The sequence below is a fragment of the Merops nubicus genome, unplaced genomic scaffold, assembly GCF_000691845.1.
Source record: "Merops nubicus isolate BGI_N331 unplaced genomic scaffold, ASM69184v1 scaffold2958, whole genome shotgun sequence".
Classification (NCBI taxonomy): Eukaryota; Metazoa; Chordata; class Aves; order Coraciiformes; family Meropidae; genus Merops; species Merops nubicus.
In genome coordinates, this window is record NW_008626148.1 from 29,914 (window position 1) to 49,048 (window position 19,135).

Sequence of the window (19,135 nt, forward strand, 5' to 3'; positions counted from 1 at the left end):
AGAGAGGGACAAACATGTCTAGAACGATAAAAACTGAGTAGTGTGTTGAGACTGGGAATGGGAGTGGTAATTTGGTGTTTAATAATGTCTCTGTGAAAAACACTGGCATTTACAAATTAGTTTGTACTTGTTTATTCTCTGCTTAAAGCTTTATCAGAAGGCGTGAATTAAAAAAAAGAAGCATTTTAATAAGCTTTCTCTCCAGGGTCTTCAGCGACAACACAGCTACATTTTCCTAAATCTTGTGTGAGAGAAAATTAGCTTTGTTGTGCTTGAAGTAACTTGTAAAATTTTCTTCTGCTTTCTCATGAGTCCTTCTGCTGAGAGAGGGAACAAAGCTTCATTCTCCTAGGGTATCATCCACTCAGAATAACTGATTTCCTTTGATTCCATGTGGCACACCCAGAAGCAGCACTATGGGTAGAAGAGCTGTGAGATTTTCCTGTTTGCTCCCCATTGCCCACTCAGAGCTGTCAGCACTGGTGGCTTAGGTTAAAGCCCACAGACCTCTCCTCTTGCGTGCTCTGCAGAGGAGTCTTCATGGTCAGTGAGGATTATTAGATAGCAGTCTCAATTTAGTCAAATGGTGCTGATTTGATTTTCAAGAGGAGAGAGGACAGGGTGTATGAGAAGATAGTCTTTCTGTTCTGCTTTTTCTGTACTTGCTTTTATAAACATCTGTATTTGAAATGTACTTTTGGCAAAAATTCTCTCCGAGAGCAACTGTTCACCATCTCTGTACCTTTTTAAATAATACATTCCAGGTGAAGGACAGAGTTGAATTTTAACTTAAAATTAACTGAATAATTTCAGTTACTTCTGGTACTTTTGCCTAAAGCTAAGGTTTGAGCCCTCTGCAGTTTTGCTGAAGTTTGCGAATCGTAGGTGCACTCCTGCAGGTATGGCGTTTCATGAAATCTGGGAATTCATCACTTGTATCTGAGATTTTTGCCTTAAACATTTTCAAATAGAGAAGGAAAGGTTTAATGTTGAGGAAGCACAGATTCAACTCCTGGTGACTGATTCTTTCAGGTAAGATAAAATCTCTTTAAGAATCTCTAAGAGACTGTGCTGGTACGGAGAGGTTAATCTTAGAATGGAATTAGTCCAAAGGTTAGATTTTTTTTTTTTTTTTTAAATTTCGCCCCCCCCCCTTCATTCCCCTGTGCATTAGAGTAACTAGATTCTAATATTCCTATTACTGTAGCTCTGGAAGCAGAGAAACTTAATTTCAATTACTTATATTGTGAAAACAATAGATGTGTTGTTATACTTGTGTAATAAGTGGCCATATTTTCCCTCATGTCAAGGTATGTTCTCTCTATCTAATGAAGTCCTTCTTTTGAATAGGAGATATGGCTGTTCAAACAGCTGAGGATGAAGAAACATTTAATACCATTTCAAATCAGTATCCCGAGATTTATTTTCAACCCTTGATCCTTACAGGTATGACATTTATTTCTATTGTATGAAATACAGGATTGGGGTCATTGAAATATTATTCAGCTGATTTTAGGTTTTAGTACCGTATTTGAGTATGTTGTACAAATGTCTTTTAGAACCTCCCACAGAGGATCACTTGCTGCAGAACACCTTGTGGCCTGAAATTCAGAAGTTGTAAGTTTTATTTTTCTTTTTTTGTTTAATTTGCAAAATTTCTACAAAGCTCTTGCTACATGTTAATGTAGTGTGGTTTTGTAACTCTTCCTGTTTTACTACCTTATTTGCCTGTGTGTGGTGTATTGTTTGCAAAATAAATAATGTGTATTGGAATTGTAATTTGGAAACAATACAAAAAATGTCAGTTGGGACTGATGTGGCACAAAATTTTATTTCACTAGTTGTTTCAGAACCAGTGAAGTATGTAAGGTTATTAACAGAAAGCAATTGTCTTGAATTTGTAATGATCAGACTTGCATTGTCTCTTTGGATGTTTGTCTTACGAAGGTCCGTTTAGGGCACTGATCCCTGTTTTTTTCCTTCCTTGTTTCAAGAAAAAGTAATGTTCCTGATCTGCTCTAAGGAACTGTGGTACGTTTTCAAGGTCTTATCTGTGCTCTGGAGTATGATGGGCCTCTTTCCATGCCACAGCCTTTATGTCTTTCTTAGAACATCTGCTTAAAACCTCACCTGTACTGAAGGTCTCTCTGCAAAAGGGGTTTTCTGTTTCTTTCTACTTCATGGCACAGACTTGCAGGTCAAGTTTGTCTTTCTATGTGGAAGTGAAGGCTGAGGCATCGAACAAGCAGCTTCTCCCTAAAGCCTAACAGAGTTGTAAGGTAAAATAGATGGAAGCAGCAGCCAAAATAGGATGTGCCTCGTGGTGGAACAAAGTGATGAATGTTGATTAAGATGGTTACAAACCCAGTTTGGGTACTGAATGCTGATGGAGCGGGTTGCAGATTGCAAAGATAGTAGGGGTATGTGATCATGATGATAATAGTTTTGAGGTGGCAAGCTTTTAGAATTCTTCACTTGTGTTTTGTTCCTTCTTTTTTTGAGACTCATAATTTGCAAATGAAGTTTGTCACCTTATTTGTTCCCTAAGAGTCCCAGTAACGTTAGGCTACACTCCCACAATCTTCAGCACCTACTGACATAACTGATTTGATGAGGGATATTTAGGTAGTGAAAAGGACCCAAGGACAAAATTTTCTTCATTTCCCTTTGACATTTCTCCAAGTCTAGCGAGACATTAATCTTTCATATTCTGCTACAGGATTACTGTATGTCTGCTTTTATGTCATGCATTCATAAATAACTGCATTTTACAGTGGTCTTCAGGTGACTTACATGAGCAATCTTTTCTGTTTTTAGAGGCACTGCTGTTGATAGGGTTGTTTTATCCAGGGGAGACAAGACATAAAGCATTCATAGACTTTTGGGTTTTTTGCTGAGGATAATCTTGAAAGAGGTAACATGAAATTGCATAATATAGATTTTGAGTTACCATAGCAGCAGAAAAACAGTGTGAGGGACTGATTTGCTAAATATAGCTTGTTTGTCATTGATGTTTGTGCATTCCCAGCTCTAACCTGCCACCGAATTTGGAAGGATTAGTGTTGGGTTTCGAAAAGTGTTTGCTTGAGTAGGTTTTAGTATGAAGAACTTGCTGAATTTTTTACATAATCTAAACTTTAAAATAAAAATATGATAAATCCTGTGAGAGTATGCTAATCTTTATCCTCTGGAAAATTACCATAGTTCATATGCAGTAGGCTGAGATTAAAGACCAAGTGTTGGCATATAGAGATGTACATACATATAAACATATATATATATATTTGACTTCATACACTTGGAAAGATTGAGAAATCCTCTGACACTAGATAATGATTGTAATTATTTGTCTGAACACTTTGGAAGTCCAGCCAGTTTACCTGCACTTTAAAAGTGCTATGAATTGCACATGGCTAAGGCAAAGTCACTTACTGAAAATAAGGTTGAAAATGTCACTTCATTTTTCATTCATGGGGTTGCTTCTCTCCATTGTGAACCGTTTTTGGGTGTTGTACTACATATGAAGGGAACAGATTGGGGGGGGGGGGGGGGGGGTGTAGGAGAGGGGGCTGTACAGGTGTTTCTGTACTTGTCAGGGTCATACACTCATGTAAATAGCATTTCTTATTGCCACTATCTTTATTCTCATTACTGGAAACAGCATGGGGCCATATAGGCTGTCAGGCTGAGCTAGGATAGTCCTTCTAGTGTGACTTTGAAAAAGAAAGGTTTTTAGGTTTAATGTTAGTTTAAAGAGAAAGATTACATTTTAATGCATGTATTTAGCAAGAACAAAGTTGTGTGCAGAAGCGCAAAATATACCTGTCAAGTGCTCTTCAATACTACACTTAGGAGATAAAACCAAAATAACTGAGGACTTGTTTCCCAAGTTGTTCCACAGGTTGGTCTTCCTTCATGGAATTTCAGGGGTTTTATATACTTCATGGAATAAATACTTTTCAGTTTTAGGAACTTGACTATCAGTGGTTTTCACTACAAAATGGTGAAAGGATTGTACTTTAAATTGTGAATGTGCTTTAAAAGTAAGTATTACAGTGAAACTCTTGGTGGTGGCAGGGTAGGGGCAGACATGCAATAATACCTTCATGAGATACAAGCAGATTTGCAAGGGAATGTTCCAGTGGAGCACAGTTACCAGTCTCTTTCCCCACTGAAGGCCCAGGCACAGTTACTTTTAACAAAAAGGCAGCATATCCCCAGTCTTCAGACCTGAGTGTGGGAGTCTGTCCATGGGATATATGCCCAGCAGCGACTACTCTGGACACCATTCAAGGGATCCAGACAGTAATTTGTTATTTAAACAGATGGCTGCTCTGGCTGCAACTGAAATCCCACAAAGGTCAATCCCATAGAAGAACTTCTTTACAACACTGCTGACCAAAGGAGTTTATTAAGAGAACTGCCCATCTCTTTAAAGCTAGGAATCAAAGGAACCCCCTCTGCCACTGGTATTTAGCTGATATTTGTCCACTGTTTATATAGATTTCATCTCCAATTTTATTCTACTTCCAGTGTGTTTTGTGACCAATTTTAATTTGTGTTAGTCTGTGTGGCATTTCTGTTTATTAGTTAAATCCTGGTCCAGATACGTGAGCTTGAATTACAGCAGAAGTTGTACAAACACTGATTAAAAAATTTGGGAAGAAGCTAGAGTTTTTAGGTTTTTGTACAGTGTTGTTTTCCATGAAGGCTCTTGTCCTCTAGTTCAGAAATTTTTTAGCATTTCACAGAACAGGCATCCTTTGGCTGGGTGTTTGCGGTGTCTTTCTTTAGGGATCTTCAAATATGTGGCATCTGATTTGTACTGGTAGTTTTAAAATTGCTTTAGAAGAAAATAAGAATACATTAAATGCTGCTTTAGTCTGCTTTGCTTATCATTAGTGTGACTTCTGCAGTGCTGATACTTTAGGAATACAGAATGGGCTGCAAAGGTTGTTCTGTAGTCAGTTCCTAAATGTGAAAGATTTTTTTTTTTTTTATGTAGGTGGTCATACAGAATGCTGAGCATTATTAGGAATTGTTTGGGATGTGATACTGAAACAGTGTTGAGAAATTCCTGCCAGATGCCTTGCATTTTTGCAAGGAGATTTAAATTAATGTAAGAACCTTGAAATATACTGCAAAAATGACTGTGAAATGTTAAATATCTTTTCACATTTATTTCAGATATGGACATGGGTATGAAATCTTCTGTGTTGCTTGCAATAATTCAAACACTATAATTGCCTCAGCATGTAAGGTAAGAAAAGATTCTAGCACCATCTAGTGAAAAGTGCCACCAGATTTCTAGGACTGACAGAGCAGGAATCAGTGTTCAGTTAGGTCTGAATTCTCTTCTTTCACTTAGATGTGAAGGATTTCGTACAGGTGACAGTTGCCTTGCAAAGGTAAAAGTGAGTGCAGATAATCTACTTTTTGTAAGTTATCTGTGATTCGTTTGAAGATACTAAATAAGTAAGATGAATTCTAAGAAATACAGGTATAAAACATTTTCTTAGTGATATTTTAGCATTGGTAGAAAATAGTGAAATGGTCTTGAAACTTGCCAGAGGAAAGCTGATTCTAATTTGATTGCAAGCCTTAAAACAATCTCCCCAGCTTAATGTTTTGAAATGTCTGACTTCTGTATTTGCTTTCATTATTTCTCACTAATATTTTTTTCCATCTATCCAGGCTTCCAAAAAAGAACATGCAGCAATTATTTTGTGGAGCACGGCTTCTTGGAAGAAACTGCAGAGTTTGTCATTTCACAATCTGACTGTTACTCAGCTGGCATTTTCTCCTAATGACAGATTTCTGTTAGCAGTTTCTAGAGACAGGAATTGGTCACTGTGGAGGAAACAGGGCTCATCAGAGTCAGGTAAGATATGTGAAGTGGAAATACACATCTGAAGACTTTGCAGTTTGTTTGATTTTTGTCTTTCTTTGGCTTCAAAATATTTGAAAGAGAATGGGTAAAGTATTTTAATGGCTATTTTCCTTACAACATGTAAGAATTAATACCATTATAGGCTATTATGGCTTTAAGAAATGCTACTAATGGTGTATGGGAAAGATAGAAAGGGAATTAAGATATGGAGAAAAATATAATCAGGCCTTAAATGCTATTTGATTGATGGATGTAATGAGGTCTGCTGTTTGTCCTCCTGCCTTCTGCTTGTGATTATGTATTTCAGATTTACTTAAATGAAGTGTACATGCTGGAGTGTAATGCCTGAACATCAAACTGTTATTCTGTCAAGGAATACCTTTATCTCAGTGATCTGTGCAGGCAAAGCTGGAAGGCTCAATGCTCAGTCACCAGCGTCCTACATAGAGCTGCCTTGTCCCTGTTTGCAGAGCATGACACTGAGACTTTTGACATGATTAATCTTTGTCTTTGGTGTGGCTTTCTGATAATCCTACACAATTGATTAATTTGACTAGGGCTAGCTCTGTCTGGAAAAAGAGCTGGTAGTAAAGACTCAGTTGACTTTCTCGTTAAGACTTTGAGCCTTGCAAAATCATGAGGAGATTGCTATTGAACACTTTAATGGATTCCTAGAACAGATGCTCGTGCTGAAAACGTTTATCATTGCACTGTTGGCTTAATAGCACATAAACACTACTGGCTCTGTAGGGTTTCCCTCGAGACTTGGCACTGAGCTTTGGCCCCTTCAAACAGTGTCTGGCTGCATCCTGGCTTGAGACTTCTGTTCTAGAGGTTGGCATATTGTCCACGGTAGTTACACTGTTCTTTAGAATAAGGAGTGTGAATTCCCATAGGAAGTAGAGAAAATCTACTTTTCATCTGTTCACCAATAACTTTTCTGTCTACAAAGAACATCATTATCACTGTAAAGCAAAACTGCTGGTATTGGCATCCTAGGAAGTGGTTGTTCAAAGTCTGCTCCAAAATGGCAGCCTTTTCTACTAAAAGGGAAAATCATTCCCCTTTACTGATCTCTTGATCAGATTTACTGACTGACTGTATGGATATTGAAATGGCAGCCTGTCTTATTGGGAACAGATTAATCTTTACAATTAGATCATTATGATTTGAGTTTTTAGGGCTTTACTGGGTAATAAGAGATGTGATGAAATCATTGAGGATGTGTGTACACATGGCAAACATTGCACTACACTAAAACCTTTGAAGTCAGTGTTCTTATGAAAAAACTTATATAGAAAAAACCTGAAGGACTTGCACTTCAATTTAAATTCTTCTGAGTCAGATATGAGTGTAAAAGGTCAGACTGTTGCTACTGGTTTAGTGCTATAAGGGCTGACCAATATGGTCTTGAACAAGTACTAATTATCATTATGGAGGTTGCTGGAAAAAATATTTGTGGTACTAAGTATTGCAAATTGCTTTAAAGATGAGTGGAATAATGTCTGAGTATTCCTGTAGTTTTTACATAAAGTAAAAGTAACAATTACTTTCAATATGCAGAGTAGTTAAAGCAAGGATTTTCCTCTCTTCTTTTTTTTTTTTTTTTTTTTTTTTTTTTTTTTTTAAATTTTATTTTATTCCAGGACCAGTTTTCAGTTGCTGTGCATACACAGACAAAAATACAGCTGTTCACAGTCGAATTATTTGGTCTTGTGATTGGACACCAGACAGCAAGTATTTTATTACTGGCAGTCGGGACAAAAAGGTATATGAAAGGAATTTTAAAAGCCCAGAATTATTTTAAATATATTTTAGATGAGCAGATGCTGTGTTCTCATGAGCCCATACTCTATAAATACAAAGCAAAGCTCGTGTTACCACAGAAATCATTGAGACTTTCATATGCTCAATAAAGTGATAGAATAGGTATGTACAAGACTGTGGTCTGCCAGTTGGACTTCCTTCCTTCTTTTTTGATACAGGAAGACACCCATATGTCACATAACTCTTATTAGTCTCTAAGTTTCTAACTTTCATAAACAGAATCTGTTTTTGTTGTCAATGTCTTTTGTGAAATCAGGCTGTTTAAAAAGTTGAGTCTTTTTAGATAGACTTTTTTTTTTTTTTTAAGGGGTCATCCACTTTGTTCTGTGCCCTGGGAGTATTCTAACTAAGTATTCCCTATGTCTTTGCGGATGGATTAGCAAAAAATAAAGTGAAAGTTCCTAGATGATACTCTTTCTTACAGGTCATTATCTGGGGCCAGTGTGATTTATCTGTCTCTACTGAAGGGAAAATGTTGGATTCAGTCAAGCCTTGTTCAACAGTACTGGATGCTGGGGATTCTGTAACTGCTGTTAGTATTAGCCGTGTGCTTACTCCTGATGGAAGGTATTGATTTTTTTCCTGTAAGGCCATTTTGTGTTCAGTTTGAAATTAGTGGACCCACTGGTTGACCCAGGCACTTGGGGGAAAGGAGTTCAGGAGGTCCTTGCCCTGCTTTCACTGAGTGCCTGAAGCAGACTATGCTTCTGCTCCCTGCTTGGTCTGTCATCCTTCTCTTCTGCCCACCACCATCAGCTCATCACTCGTTGGTTTTACCAGTTAATCATTCAATAGCCATTCCTCCTCTGTGGCAGCACGCATCAACTCAGAACCATCACTGAAAACGGTCAGCTGCCTAAAGTGTTGCCCAAAGGCAGACCTGCAAAGTGGTTAAATCAACTACAGAGTGCTGTTCTGAAATTCTTGGTTTGAGTGTGACAGTGACTGAATTACCACAAATAAGATCAGACTCTCCTAGGGTTATTCCCACCACATTGTTCTTACACCTCCTCCCTAACAGTGCATGTGAAAAAGCTCTGCTCTGCTCTGCTCTCAGTAGATGGGCTTCCACCTTCCCACCACACTCATTTTAATGATTTATTTGGCCAAGCTTTTGGCTGAGAAATGTCTTCTATTGTTTATTTAGCAAACAGATGAATGCAACAGGTACCGCAAGAATGGTTTCATAGTAAGCCAAGAAGGGCTTCTCTGCTCGTGTCACATAAATATTTTTTGTCTGTTTTTATAAAAGGTGGATCTAAACCCACAAACAAATCAAAGCTAAAATAAACAGGCTCTGCAAAAGGCATTTCCTCTGCCCAGAGGGGTGTCTTTGCCAGGGGACCTGTGGGTGCCAGGGCAGATATCTTCACTCTAGAGGGCTTGTTCCATCCATGCATGTGAGAGAAGTCTCCTGCCAGTTCTGCTGGAGGGGTGGCTGGCCATCCTTGCCAGTCTGCCAGTGCTCCACCAAGACACACAGGGAACCAGTAAACAGACCCACTGGGGCTGAGGGCTCAGCAGCCGCAGCCTCTCTCCTCTTCTCAGAGGAGCTCAGGCTTCTCCCACCAGTCCCTGGTGTGGAGCTGGAACCAGACTTGCTCGGGGTGGCTGTTCTTCTGCCCTTCCCTGTGCAGCATGGCTACCAAGGCCACTTGGAGACACTGATGCTGCACTGGTGATCCCACAGGGCACGTGGAAGGCATGGAAGTGCTCCTCCGTCTCCTGGGGTGGAGGAACTGGAGGACCCCTTCTCTTGCCTCTGTGGTCACTCCAAGAGTTTTGCAAGAGCCAGCACAGGTCCCTGTGATACACTAGCCCTGATGATGTTGTGCCAGGGAGCAGAGACGTCTGGGAAATGCTGCAAGCAGCCGTTGGGCTTCCATATGCAGATGAGCACAGTGACACTGGCCACCGACATGGCTGGGGGCACAGGACCCTGTGGTCACCACCCAGTGCCTTCTGTATGGATGGCTTTTCCTTGCAGGCCTTCTGCTTCCATAGGTGGGGACAGTCACTTTAGCAGGGCCCGCTGCAACAGGACAAGGGGTGAGGGTTTTAAACTGAAAGAGGAGACACTAGGTAGGAGGAAGAAATTTTTTTACAGTGAGGATGGTGCAACACTGGCACAGGTTGCTCAGAGGGATGGTAGAAACCCCATCCCTGGAAGCATTCAGGGGCAGGTTGGACGGGGCTCTGAGCAACCTGATCTAGTTGGGGATGTCCCTGCTTACTGCAGGGTGGGTGGACTAGGTGACCTTTAAATGACCCTTCCAACCCAAAGCATTCTACGATTCTATGACTTTTGCCCCTTTAGTCAGTTTTCAGTTGCTACAGAGCTTCTGAAGTCTACATATCAAATATTTTGGCTGTTCTTTGACCGAGTGATCTCTACTTTTTTCTTTCCTAGACTTCTTTTCAGGTGTATGGTCACTTCTCCAAACAGTATAACAAGAAAAAAAAAAGAGGGGAGGGCGAGAAGGGGGGACATGAACATACCTGGATACATTCATTCCTCCAACAACACTGGCTAATCTGATGTTGTAATAACCTCCTTATTTTTTCCTAACCAAATATATTTTGCTCCTTTCTGCTTTGCTCATTTTTTGTGCAGAAGCTTTGATTTTAAATTGTGATGAGTTTTTTTGGTCATTGTTTTAATGGCAAAGTAAACACTGATTTGAAGGGCAAGCACAGTGTTTGAGTGCTAGTTCTTTCTAGCTTGCATTAGAGCTTCCTTCACTGAGCTGTCTGCTGTAATCTTTCAGAACTAATGCAGTTACTCTCTTGACAGATATATTGTTGCAGTGGGCTTAGAGAATGGGAAGATTCTCTTGCACACATGGAATCAGAGTGGGCAAGAACCATCACTAGCTGATTGGACCACTTGTGTTGAGATGCATAACAGGTATGTCTTTTTTAAAGGAGTTAGGAAGGAAACATTATTCTTAAGGCTAATAGTACTGGAGTTTTGTTCTTGTGGTATGAAATGATCTGAAACTGGTTTATTTGTCTATCAAAAATTGTTATCCTTTTAGGAAAAAATTGATTCCTGAAAGTCTAAAGATATTTTCAGCAAAACCTGAAAATAAAAATTTTGGTTATTTAGATTTATTTAAAAAAAGCCCGACAAACCCCTACAAAAGGGGCAGGTTAAACCCCCAAATACTTCATGCTATGTAAATACTTTGAGAATTATTATCCTTTGTTTGCCCCACTGAAAATAAAATTTAAAAAAAAAAAAGGAAACCTTTATTAGTTTTAATCATAAGACGATAGAAGACTCTGAAGGGAGGGGGGAGGAAGAATCACTGTCTGTATACATCAACAAAGCATTTTGGAGTAGGTGACAGGATGCTTTCAAGAGCAGCTTCTAGCAGAAACCAAAGGAATGTCAGGCTGATGTGGTGCTGCTGCGGCGACAGCTGGAGGAGCTCTCTGTAGAGACCCTGAACGTTTCACTTGGGGCACTCCCCTGGATGCTTCCTTCACCTGCTGGCATTGCTAGCACCAGGAATGAAAGCTGATGGTAACTGGCCTGTGTGTGCTTGAAGTGAGTTGGAAAGAGAGAGCGGATGACAGGAAATCATAGGCTGAAAGCCAGAGATCTGTCATGTCTCAGTAACTGAGATGCTCAACCTGCAGTTTAATGTGGTAGAACTTGAAATCAATAGCTGTTTCTGTTATTGATGGGTGAGAGGATGAAATGTCATTACTGCTAATGGCCCTGTTTATTTTAAGAAGTTCAAACCTGCTGGTTGTCACAGGTCAGCTTTTCCTCAGTTGGCAGTGTTAATAGAAGGGCAGTAATTGTGTAAGTGTTGATGTTTAGAGTCGCGTGTGGCCGTGTTTGACGTTTTGCAGTCACCTGTGGGTTTCTCTTCTTGCAGCCACAGTCACGCCCTGGCTGTGAGGCGTTTGTGCTGGAGGCACCGTGCGGGCAGAGCCGGACACGGCGACCACCACGGCAGCGAGTGGCTGCAGCTGGCCAGCTGTGGAGCTGATCACTGTGTCAAGATATTCAATGTCAACAGATTCGCTCTTTAGCAGAGACAGCAGCAAAATCTGTCTGTGCAAAACAGGTTCACAGTGGGTTTTTTTCAGCTTTTAGCCATTTTGATTGTTGAATTTTTCTGTACTCTCCTGTGGAAAGTGAAACATCCGACTTGTAACTTATTAAAGCAACTTTTGTGATAGTGTGAAATGTCAAATATTTTTCTAATTCTGTAGTTCCAGGAATATGGAGTATTTTGTGTGTTTTGGCTGGTGAATGTCCTGGAACTGAGGGGTGGGAGAAGGGTAATGAGACAGCTTTGTTCACCGTGACTCTGGGAGTGGGTGGGAAGCTGCAAGCGCTTGGGTTCTTCTGTGTTTGGGATTGCAAGTGGAGTACTGAATTGTTTTGAGCTCGTTATTCCTGTTAGATTCAACTGCCAGTTGACTGTCAGTGCTGAGTAGTTAACCAGAGATCACAGTTAAATATACAACTTTTCACGTAAATCTGGTGTCTCTCCTCTGTGTACCTGTGAGAGCTTTCTGAGCAGAGTGCTGTTGGAGAGCCACCTCTTACTTTGTTTGAGACTTGTCCTCTACAGTTAGGGCTTGGAAAGCTTACAGGTACCAGCAGGCAGGAGCTGAAAGGTGGCAGCCATTCCTTATACTGCCTTTGGACTCCTAACTTTGGAGTGCTCCCTATCTGTTCTGGTGAGAAGCTGAACCAGTTAATTTATTTGTCTGATTGTCTTGTAACTTAAATGGATGTGACTTAAGTGGATGAGGGAAAAGCGGTGGCTGCCTGAGCTTCAGTAAGGCATGTGGCAGTTTCCCACAGTGTTCTGCTGGAGAAGCTGGTGGCTCATGGCCTAGACAGGTGGAGTCTTTTCTGGGTTAAAAACTGGCAGGATGGCAGAGCCCAGAGAGTTGTGGTGAATGGAGTTAAATCCTGTCGATGACCGGTCACGAGTAGTGTCCCTCAGGGCTCAGATTTGGGACTGGTCTTGTTTAATATCTTTATCAGTGACCTGGATGAGGGAATCAAGGGCACCTTCATTAAGCTTGCAGATGACACCAAATTGAGCAGGAACATTGAAGATTCTTCCTTTGCCAGGTAGACCTTTATATATGTGTCTACCTGGATGAGGGGATCAAATGCACCCTTAGTAAATTTGCAGATGGCAGGAACTTAAGTGGGAGTGTCGAGCTGCTTGAGGGTTGTGAGGCTGTGCAGAAGGATCTGAACAGGTTGGATTGATGGGATGAGGAAAATCCTATGAGGTTTAACAAGGCCAAGTGCTGGGTCCTGCACATTGGTCATGGCAACCCCATGCAGTGCTCCAGGCTTGGGGAGGGGTGTCTGGAAAGTTCCTGGCAGGAAATGACCTGGGATTGCTGGTGGAGAGCCAGCTGTACATGAGCCAGCAGTGTGCCCAGGTGGCCAAGAAGGCCAACAGCACCCTGGCTTGTATCAGAAACAGTGTGGCCAGCAGGAGCAGGGAAGTGATCATGCCCCTGGACTAGGTGAGGCTGCACCTCGAGCACTGGGTTCAGTTTTGGGCACCACAGGATAAGAGGGACATTGAGGTGCAGGAGCAGGTCCAGGGAAGGGGAAGGAAGGTGGTGAAGGGTCTGGGGAACACATCTTACGAGGAGCAGCTAAGGGAACTGGGATTGTTGAACCTGGAGAAGAGGAGGCTGAGGGGAGACCTTCTTGCTCTCTACAACTCCCCGAAAGGAGGCTGGAGTGAGGTGGGTGTTGGTCTCTTCTCCCAAATAACTATTGATAGAATGAGAGGAAGTGGGCTGAAGCTGTGCCAGGGGAGGTTTAGATTGGATATTGGGAAGAAGTTATTTCCTGCAAGAGTAGTTAGGCACTGGAACAGGCTGGCCAGGAGGTGCTGGTGTCACCATCCCTGGAGGTGTCCAAAATACGAGTAGATATGGCACTAAGGGACATGGTTTAGTGGCCATGGTAGTGTTGGGTTGACATTTGGAGTTGATGAGCTTAGAGGTCTTTTTCAACCTTAATGATTCTACAGTTCTATATAAGATGTTAATAGGCCTCAGCAGGTCTGTTTTCAATTCCAAAGTGTAACTAGAAATCAGCTAAACTTGGGGAGTGAAATTATTTTTGTTCCAGAACCACTTGCTACCTGAACTGATAATACAGGAATAATTGGTATTGTGCTTAACTTTTTACTGTGGTGCATCTTTAGATAAAGAGTTTAGATAAAAAGTTCTTTCTGAGTGGGCCAAACTCTTTTCCAAATAATTATAGTTTGTTTTAAAGTTTTTTACATCTTAGCTTTTAATTTTCAATTCTATTTTTCCATTCTTTAAAATGATTTGGAGGAATAGAATATCAATAAAGATGCTTTGCTGTGTTTTACTTGTAGTGCTCCATGCTTTCCTTACACGTGTGCTTTAAGTATTAGTAAGTATAGTGTATTTTACTTGCCCAGGAATTTGTAAAATCCCATAGACTGAATCCTGGTAAAAGAAAGACACAACATCACTCATAAGGCTTCAGAAAGTTGCCAAAAGTGGAAGTTTATTTGGTGTCACAACTGTAATTTTGTATCTTGCCTGTAATTTGATGATTGTACTGCATAGTAATTTCCAGTACTGGTACACCTTGCCATGCGGCCCCTCTGGCCTAGAGGCAGAAGTGAACCGCCATGTTGTCCCTCTCTCATTTTGTGCAATACTGTCATGAAACGAGCGTCAGCTATTACAGGATTTAGTAATCCATTCCATTACCCTGGGGATTTTTGTGACTCAATTGCATTGAAGAATATACCTCGTTGTTCCATTTTTAAATACATCAGATTAGTCTGTTGATCTCCCAAGTCTAAATGTTTGTAATAGACACTTTATTTTCAATTAAGTTAGAGGTTGTCAAGTGACACCTCGACACACGATTAGCAGTTTTTATGTACAGTCTTATCTTTGTGGGTTTGACTTTTCTATGTGCCTTTTTTTATTCTCAGTAAATCCACTAAAGTCTTTTTAAAGCAGAATGCAAATCAGCATCAAGGTAACAAGTCAGATACTGATTTCATTAGCTCAACCAATACCAGAAAATTATTTGGATCAATGGAAGTGTTATACCAAGGAAAAATCAGTGTAATTATAACAATAATTTTGGGGACTAGCATTGGCTGCCTAATGAAGAACAGAGTTCTTTAAGCAGCAAAATAATGGTCTTTAAGATTATTTTAAGTATTCCTATAAAATATGGTTCAGTTTCTTTGTTTTAAAAAATGGAGGAAGAACAAGTGTTTGCCAGACATTTACTATGTTCATTCTACTTCATTAATCGTGTTTTATTGGTTTCCTCCACTGAAGCTGTGGAGCAGGCACTGGGGGAGTCCCAGACTGCACTCTACAGCAGATGGGAATTGGACTCGGGAACTGGGCTCTGGAACTAGATTCAGGAACACACAGATGGGGATTGAGGACAGAACGGACAGATTCCTCCTTGGATGCTGGCCATTGAAGAAGAGACTTGACCCTTGTGATCCCTCAGCTTTATACTGAATATGATGGATATGGGATGGAATCCCTTAATGGTCAGTTTAGGGTCACCTGCCCTGTCTGCTCCTCCCCAAAAGTGCAGCCTCTTTACCTTCTGTGCCTTCCAGTGTAGTACACAAGGTGTAGCAGTGACCTCGGTCTGCACAGGAGCAGGTGTAAGCTGGAGCCTTTCTGCACCCACCAATCCATGGTGGTATCTCTGAACATCAAGTGCTGTCACTGCTAGGAGCAGACACTGTCTGTGAAAGTCTGCCATTAACTTCATACGGTGCAGCTAGAGACAGAGCTGAGAAGTGGAATCACTGAGAAGAATGAGTTCTGTTCTAGCTCAAACCAGGGCATAACGTAAGGTGTAAGGACAGCGTTCAAGTGATGACAGCCCAGAGGCAAATGTTACACAAAATGCACCCATGTATAGCAGCCTCACCCTCTGCATGAGTTTCCTAGCTCCAGTAGCATTGGATATTTCTGGCTTTGGGTCTTCATTTCTGTTACTGGTTTGGACAAGCGCAATGTGTTTGTTTTAAACCTCTGCGATCTCGCAGCGTACAGAGCTGCTGGAGTATCCCCTGTAAACAGGCTCTCCACAGTGCTATTTACACTTCACTCTCCAGGTTTTTTTAAACCAACCTTTGCATTCAAAATGTGCAGGACTGGGTCTATGCAGGTTCAGGGAGCTAAGCTGCTTGGTGCCTCTGCAGCCCTCACGTGCTGCTTGCTGGAGTACCGGCGGCTGATTGACGTGTGTGCTCAGGTACCTCACCAGTAACGGTGTACATGGAATTAAAATTGCCAGAAGCACTGATGCAGATGAGGCCTTATTTCCCACAGATTTGGGCCCTTTGCAGATGGTGATTTTTCATTAGCTTTCCTGTGATTCTTTACTTTTTATAGCTTTTATATGTAGATACTCATCTCTAGCATGTGAGCTCAAGGTGTAGCTTCTTGTCTAGACAGTGATAGAATTTTTTTCTTCTATTTCAAGCCTATAAAATCTGTGGATTTTTACCTTTCAGACAAACCTGTGCTGAAATGATCCAGTTGATTAAAATATATAAAAAAAAGATGTGTGCCCATGTGCATAAACTGAGAGACAAAATTGATGTACTCTTAAGAGACCAAGCTAAAAAAAAAAAAAAGTCTTACAGATACATAACAAAAGCTCTGACAAAATGCCAACACTCACCTCGTGTTTGGCTGTTACACAATTAACACTGTAATCATCTTTTTAAAATTATAGTCTTTATGAATAATCGTAAAGCTTGCATGTTATGAAAAGAAAACCAACATCCATCTTTAAAAACAATTTGTTTATCCATATGGTTGCTATTGGAAAATATCACAACAGCGGTATTGGATTTTACCTCAAAATCTTGATTCCAGTAAGCAAATTTGGGGTAAATTACCAATTTTTTTGTTTTTTATTTTTCTTTTTAAAATATGAGTTGTTGCATTTTTCTGCATTTACTGTACTCATAAATATATTTCAAAAGCCTGTAAACATCCCAGTCTGAATCCCTGTGGCATCTGCTTTTAAATACTACACATCATAGTGTTTATTTCCACCCAAACTTCCGTTGTGAAGTTATAGTGCTGCTTTACCTTCCCTACCTGATTCACAGGCAACATGAACAAGCTGCTGCTATTACCTTCTTCAAGGTGTGCCATTGAAGACCACCTAGAAAATGCACCACTAGAAAGGAGAATGTCACATTCTGCAGGGTGAAATCTCAATTCTGTCATCTTTACATAGACAAAAAAGAAGTCCATTTATCACAGAGCAAAGATGCTTAAGGACTTTTTTAAGCTTATGAATTAAAGAGCTAGTATACACAGAAGACAAAAGGAGTAAACAATTTTTAGTTTCTCTGGGGCTTTTCCCTTTGTTTTAGTGAATATGGAAGAGCTGGTATACAGCTTTTGCTACAGAATTATTTAAAATCAAAACTTAAAAGGCTTAACACTAGTCAAGTAAATAACTGAAAATTATTTTGTGATTATAAATTATTATGCACTAGAACAAAGTAATAACCTGTAGTGTTTGGGATATAAGAATAACGTAATATATAAAGAATGCTTTAAGAAGTGAGCTGTTGGCAAAGTACATGGTGCTCTGAAATTCTCTGCTCATTTTACAGTGCCATTGAGAGTGGAGTTGAAGAAAATTATGGGATGAACTAAAGCTTTGAAAATAATATCCAGATACTTTTTGATACACTTGAGGTAAAGCCATCCCATAAATATTTTAGATGCACACTAGCAAAAGTGTTTTACTGGCTTTATGCATGTCCTGAGGAGACTTTATGGCCAAGGATACAAACAAACTTGGTTATGTAGTCAGACTTAAAGGAGTAGTATTGTCTTGTACAGTAGAAGCATCTGTGAAAATGCAAGGCAGAAAGGGTGTGGGTCTTGTTGATTATAACCTGGGATCTACATCCAAAGTCAAATGATTATTGAGATTATCCAAAGCCATCTTAAATTTGTCAGTCCAGGGTGGAGGCATCCTCAAGTCTGTGTTGGAACGGAAAGGTGTGCTAACACTGACTTCAGCGGCGAGGATGCTGTGGAGTCCACTGGGACCTGGAGGACAAAACAAGCTGGTTGTGTAAACTTGGGAGCTGACAGATGCTGACATTCAGCCCTAGGAACACTTGCTGGGGCTCCACGTGGCAGGCTCTCTAAACACTGCTGCCAGTGGTGAGATATCGATTGTTCCTTTTTCTTCAGTTATGAAATGGGAAAGAAGGTACAGGTTCCATGTCATAAAAAAAAATAAAAGTGTATTCTTCTGCTGTCATCTGTTTTGTGGGCTGGGACTTCAGAAGTAAGTAGAAGCTGGTGAAGATTTCAAGGAAGTCAATTATTGAGCTTTCAGCTATTGAAAACATCACTTTGGCAACTGAGTAATCTCTGTTTTCCCAAATATTTGATGGGAAGAAAAGCGAATGCTGGGAGGCTGGCTGCCGGTTGCAGCTACAGCGGAGATGAGGGGAGAGGAGGAAACAGCTGTGTCCTCATTTAGACTCCAGTCTCGCTTTAAAGAAGTGGCTGTTGCAAATAAGGAAACTTTAAAATAACTGAAACGGGCAGCAAAAATATTGCTTGCTCTGTTTTAAGGAGCATCTGGAGCTGTACAAAGGCTGAGACAAAATCTCTGACAGTACAAAATTCAGAATTTGCCTTAGTGCACTAGGAAGCTGTTGGAGGGGGGAGTTGTTGAGCAGAGTTTAGCAATGCTCCACTACTGCTATTTTACCAGCAGTACTTTATCAGGACCTACAGCTGTAGTTTTGAGGAGGCAGGCCAGCATGTTTACCTCATGGCTTTCCTAGCTCTTGACCCTCCAGACATTCCACCTCTTTCCTTGTGTACTGGCACACCCTTGACGGCTGTGGGACTTGCCTTCAGACACTGTCCCTTCCCCTGGTGGGAGCTGCCTTTGTGCCTGCACCCGCCACCAGATTTCCCTTATCCTACTCCTGCTTTTTCTGGTAGGAAGCCTGAAGGGCTACGGGCTCCTTTTGCCAGTCACTGGCACTCAGACTCAAGCACAGCTCCCACTCTTATGTTGCGTGCCCAGCTCTGGTGACTGGATTTGAGGAGTTTGTGTTCAGTGGCATTTTCATACTTTGCTGGCATAATCACTTTATTTTCTGCAGTACCTCATCTGCGTTGTAATGCAGGAGTAAAACTAAAAATGATCCCTTGCTCTTGCTGGAGGGAGTTAAGGGCAGACCGTATGACAGAGCCACGCTGTACCGTGATAACGGGGCTGGCTCCAGCACCCCAGCGTAGCTGTACCACACAGGCCTGCCCTGGCCTTGAAGTCCCCTAAGAGAGCTGCTCCATGTCAGTGGTGTTTGTGTGGTTCAGCCAACATTC

At 40.9% G+C, this 19,135-nt stretch overlaps 1 protein-coding gene across 1 annotated transcript in view; it reads left to right on the forward strand.

Moving 5' to 3' along the window:
• ELP2 (elongator acetyltransferase complex subunit 2) overlaps positions 1-11,776 on the forward strand; it is a gene marked incomplete at its 5' end in the record, with an annotated part of 40,237 nt that extends 28,461 nt beyond the window's left edge. The window contains 8 exons of the mRNA XM_008945882.1: positions 1,351-1,446; positions 1,560-1,617; positions 5,188-5,260; positions 5,695-5,881; positions 7,537-7,658; positions 8,142-8,284; positions 10,512-10,625; positions 11,608-11,776. Of these exons, the coding sequence (XP_008944130.1) occupies positions 1,351-1,446; positions 1,560-1,617; positions 5,188-5,260; positions 5,695-5,881; positions 7,537-7,658; positions 8,142-8,284; positions 10,512-10,625; positions 11,608-11,764 (950 nt within the window). The remainder of the gene's footprint in view (positions 1-1,350; positions 1,447-1,559; positions 1,618-5,187; positions 5,261-5,694; positions 5,882-7,536; positions 7,659-8,141; positions 8,285-10,511; positions 10,626-11,607) is intronic.
• Between the last annotated feature and the right edge of the window lie 7,359 nt (positions 11,777-19,135).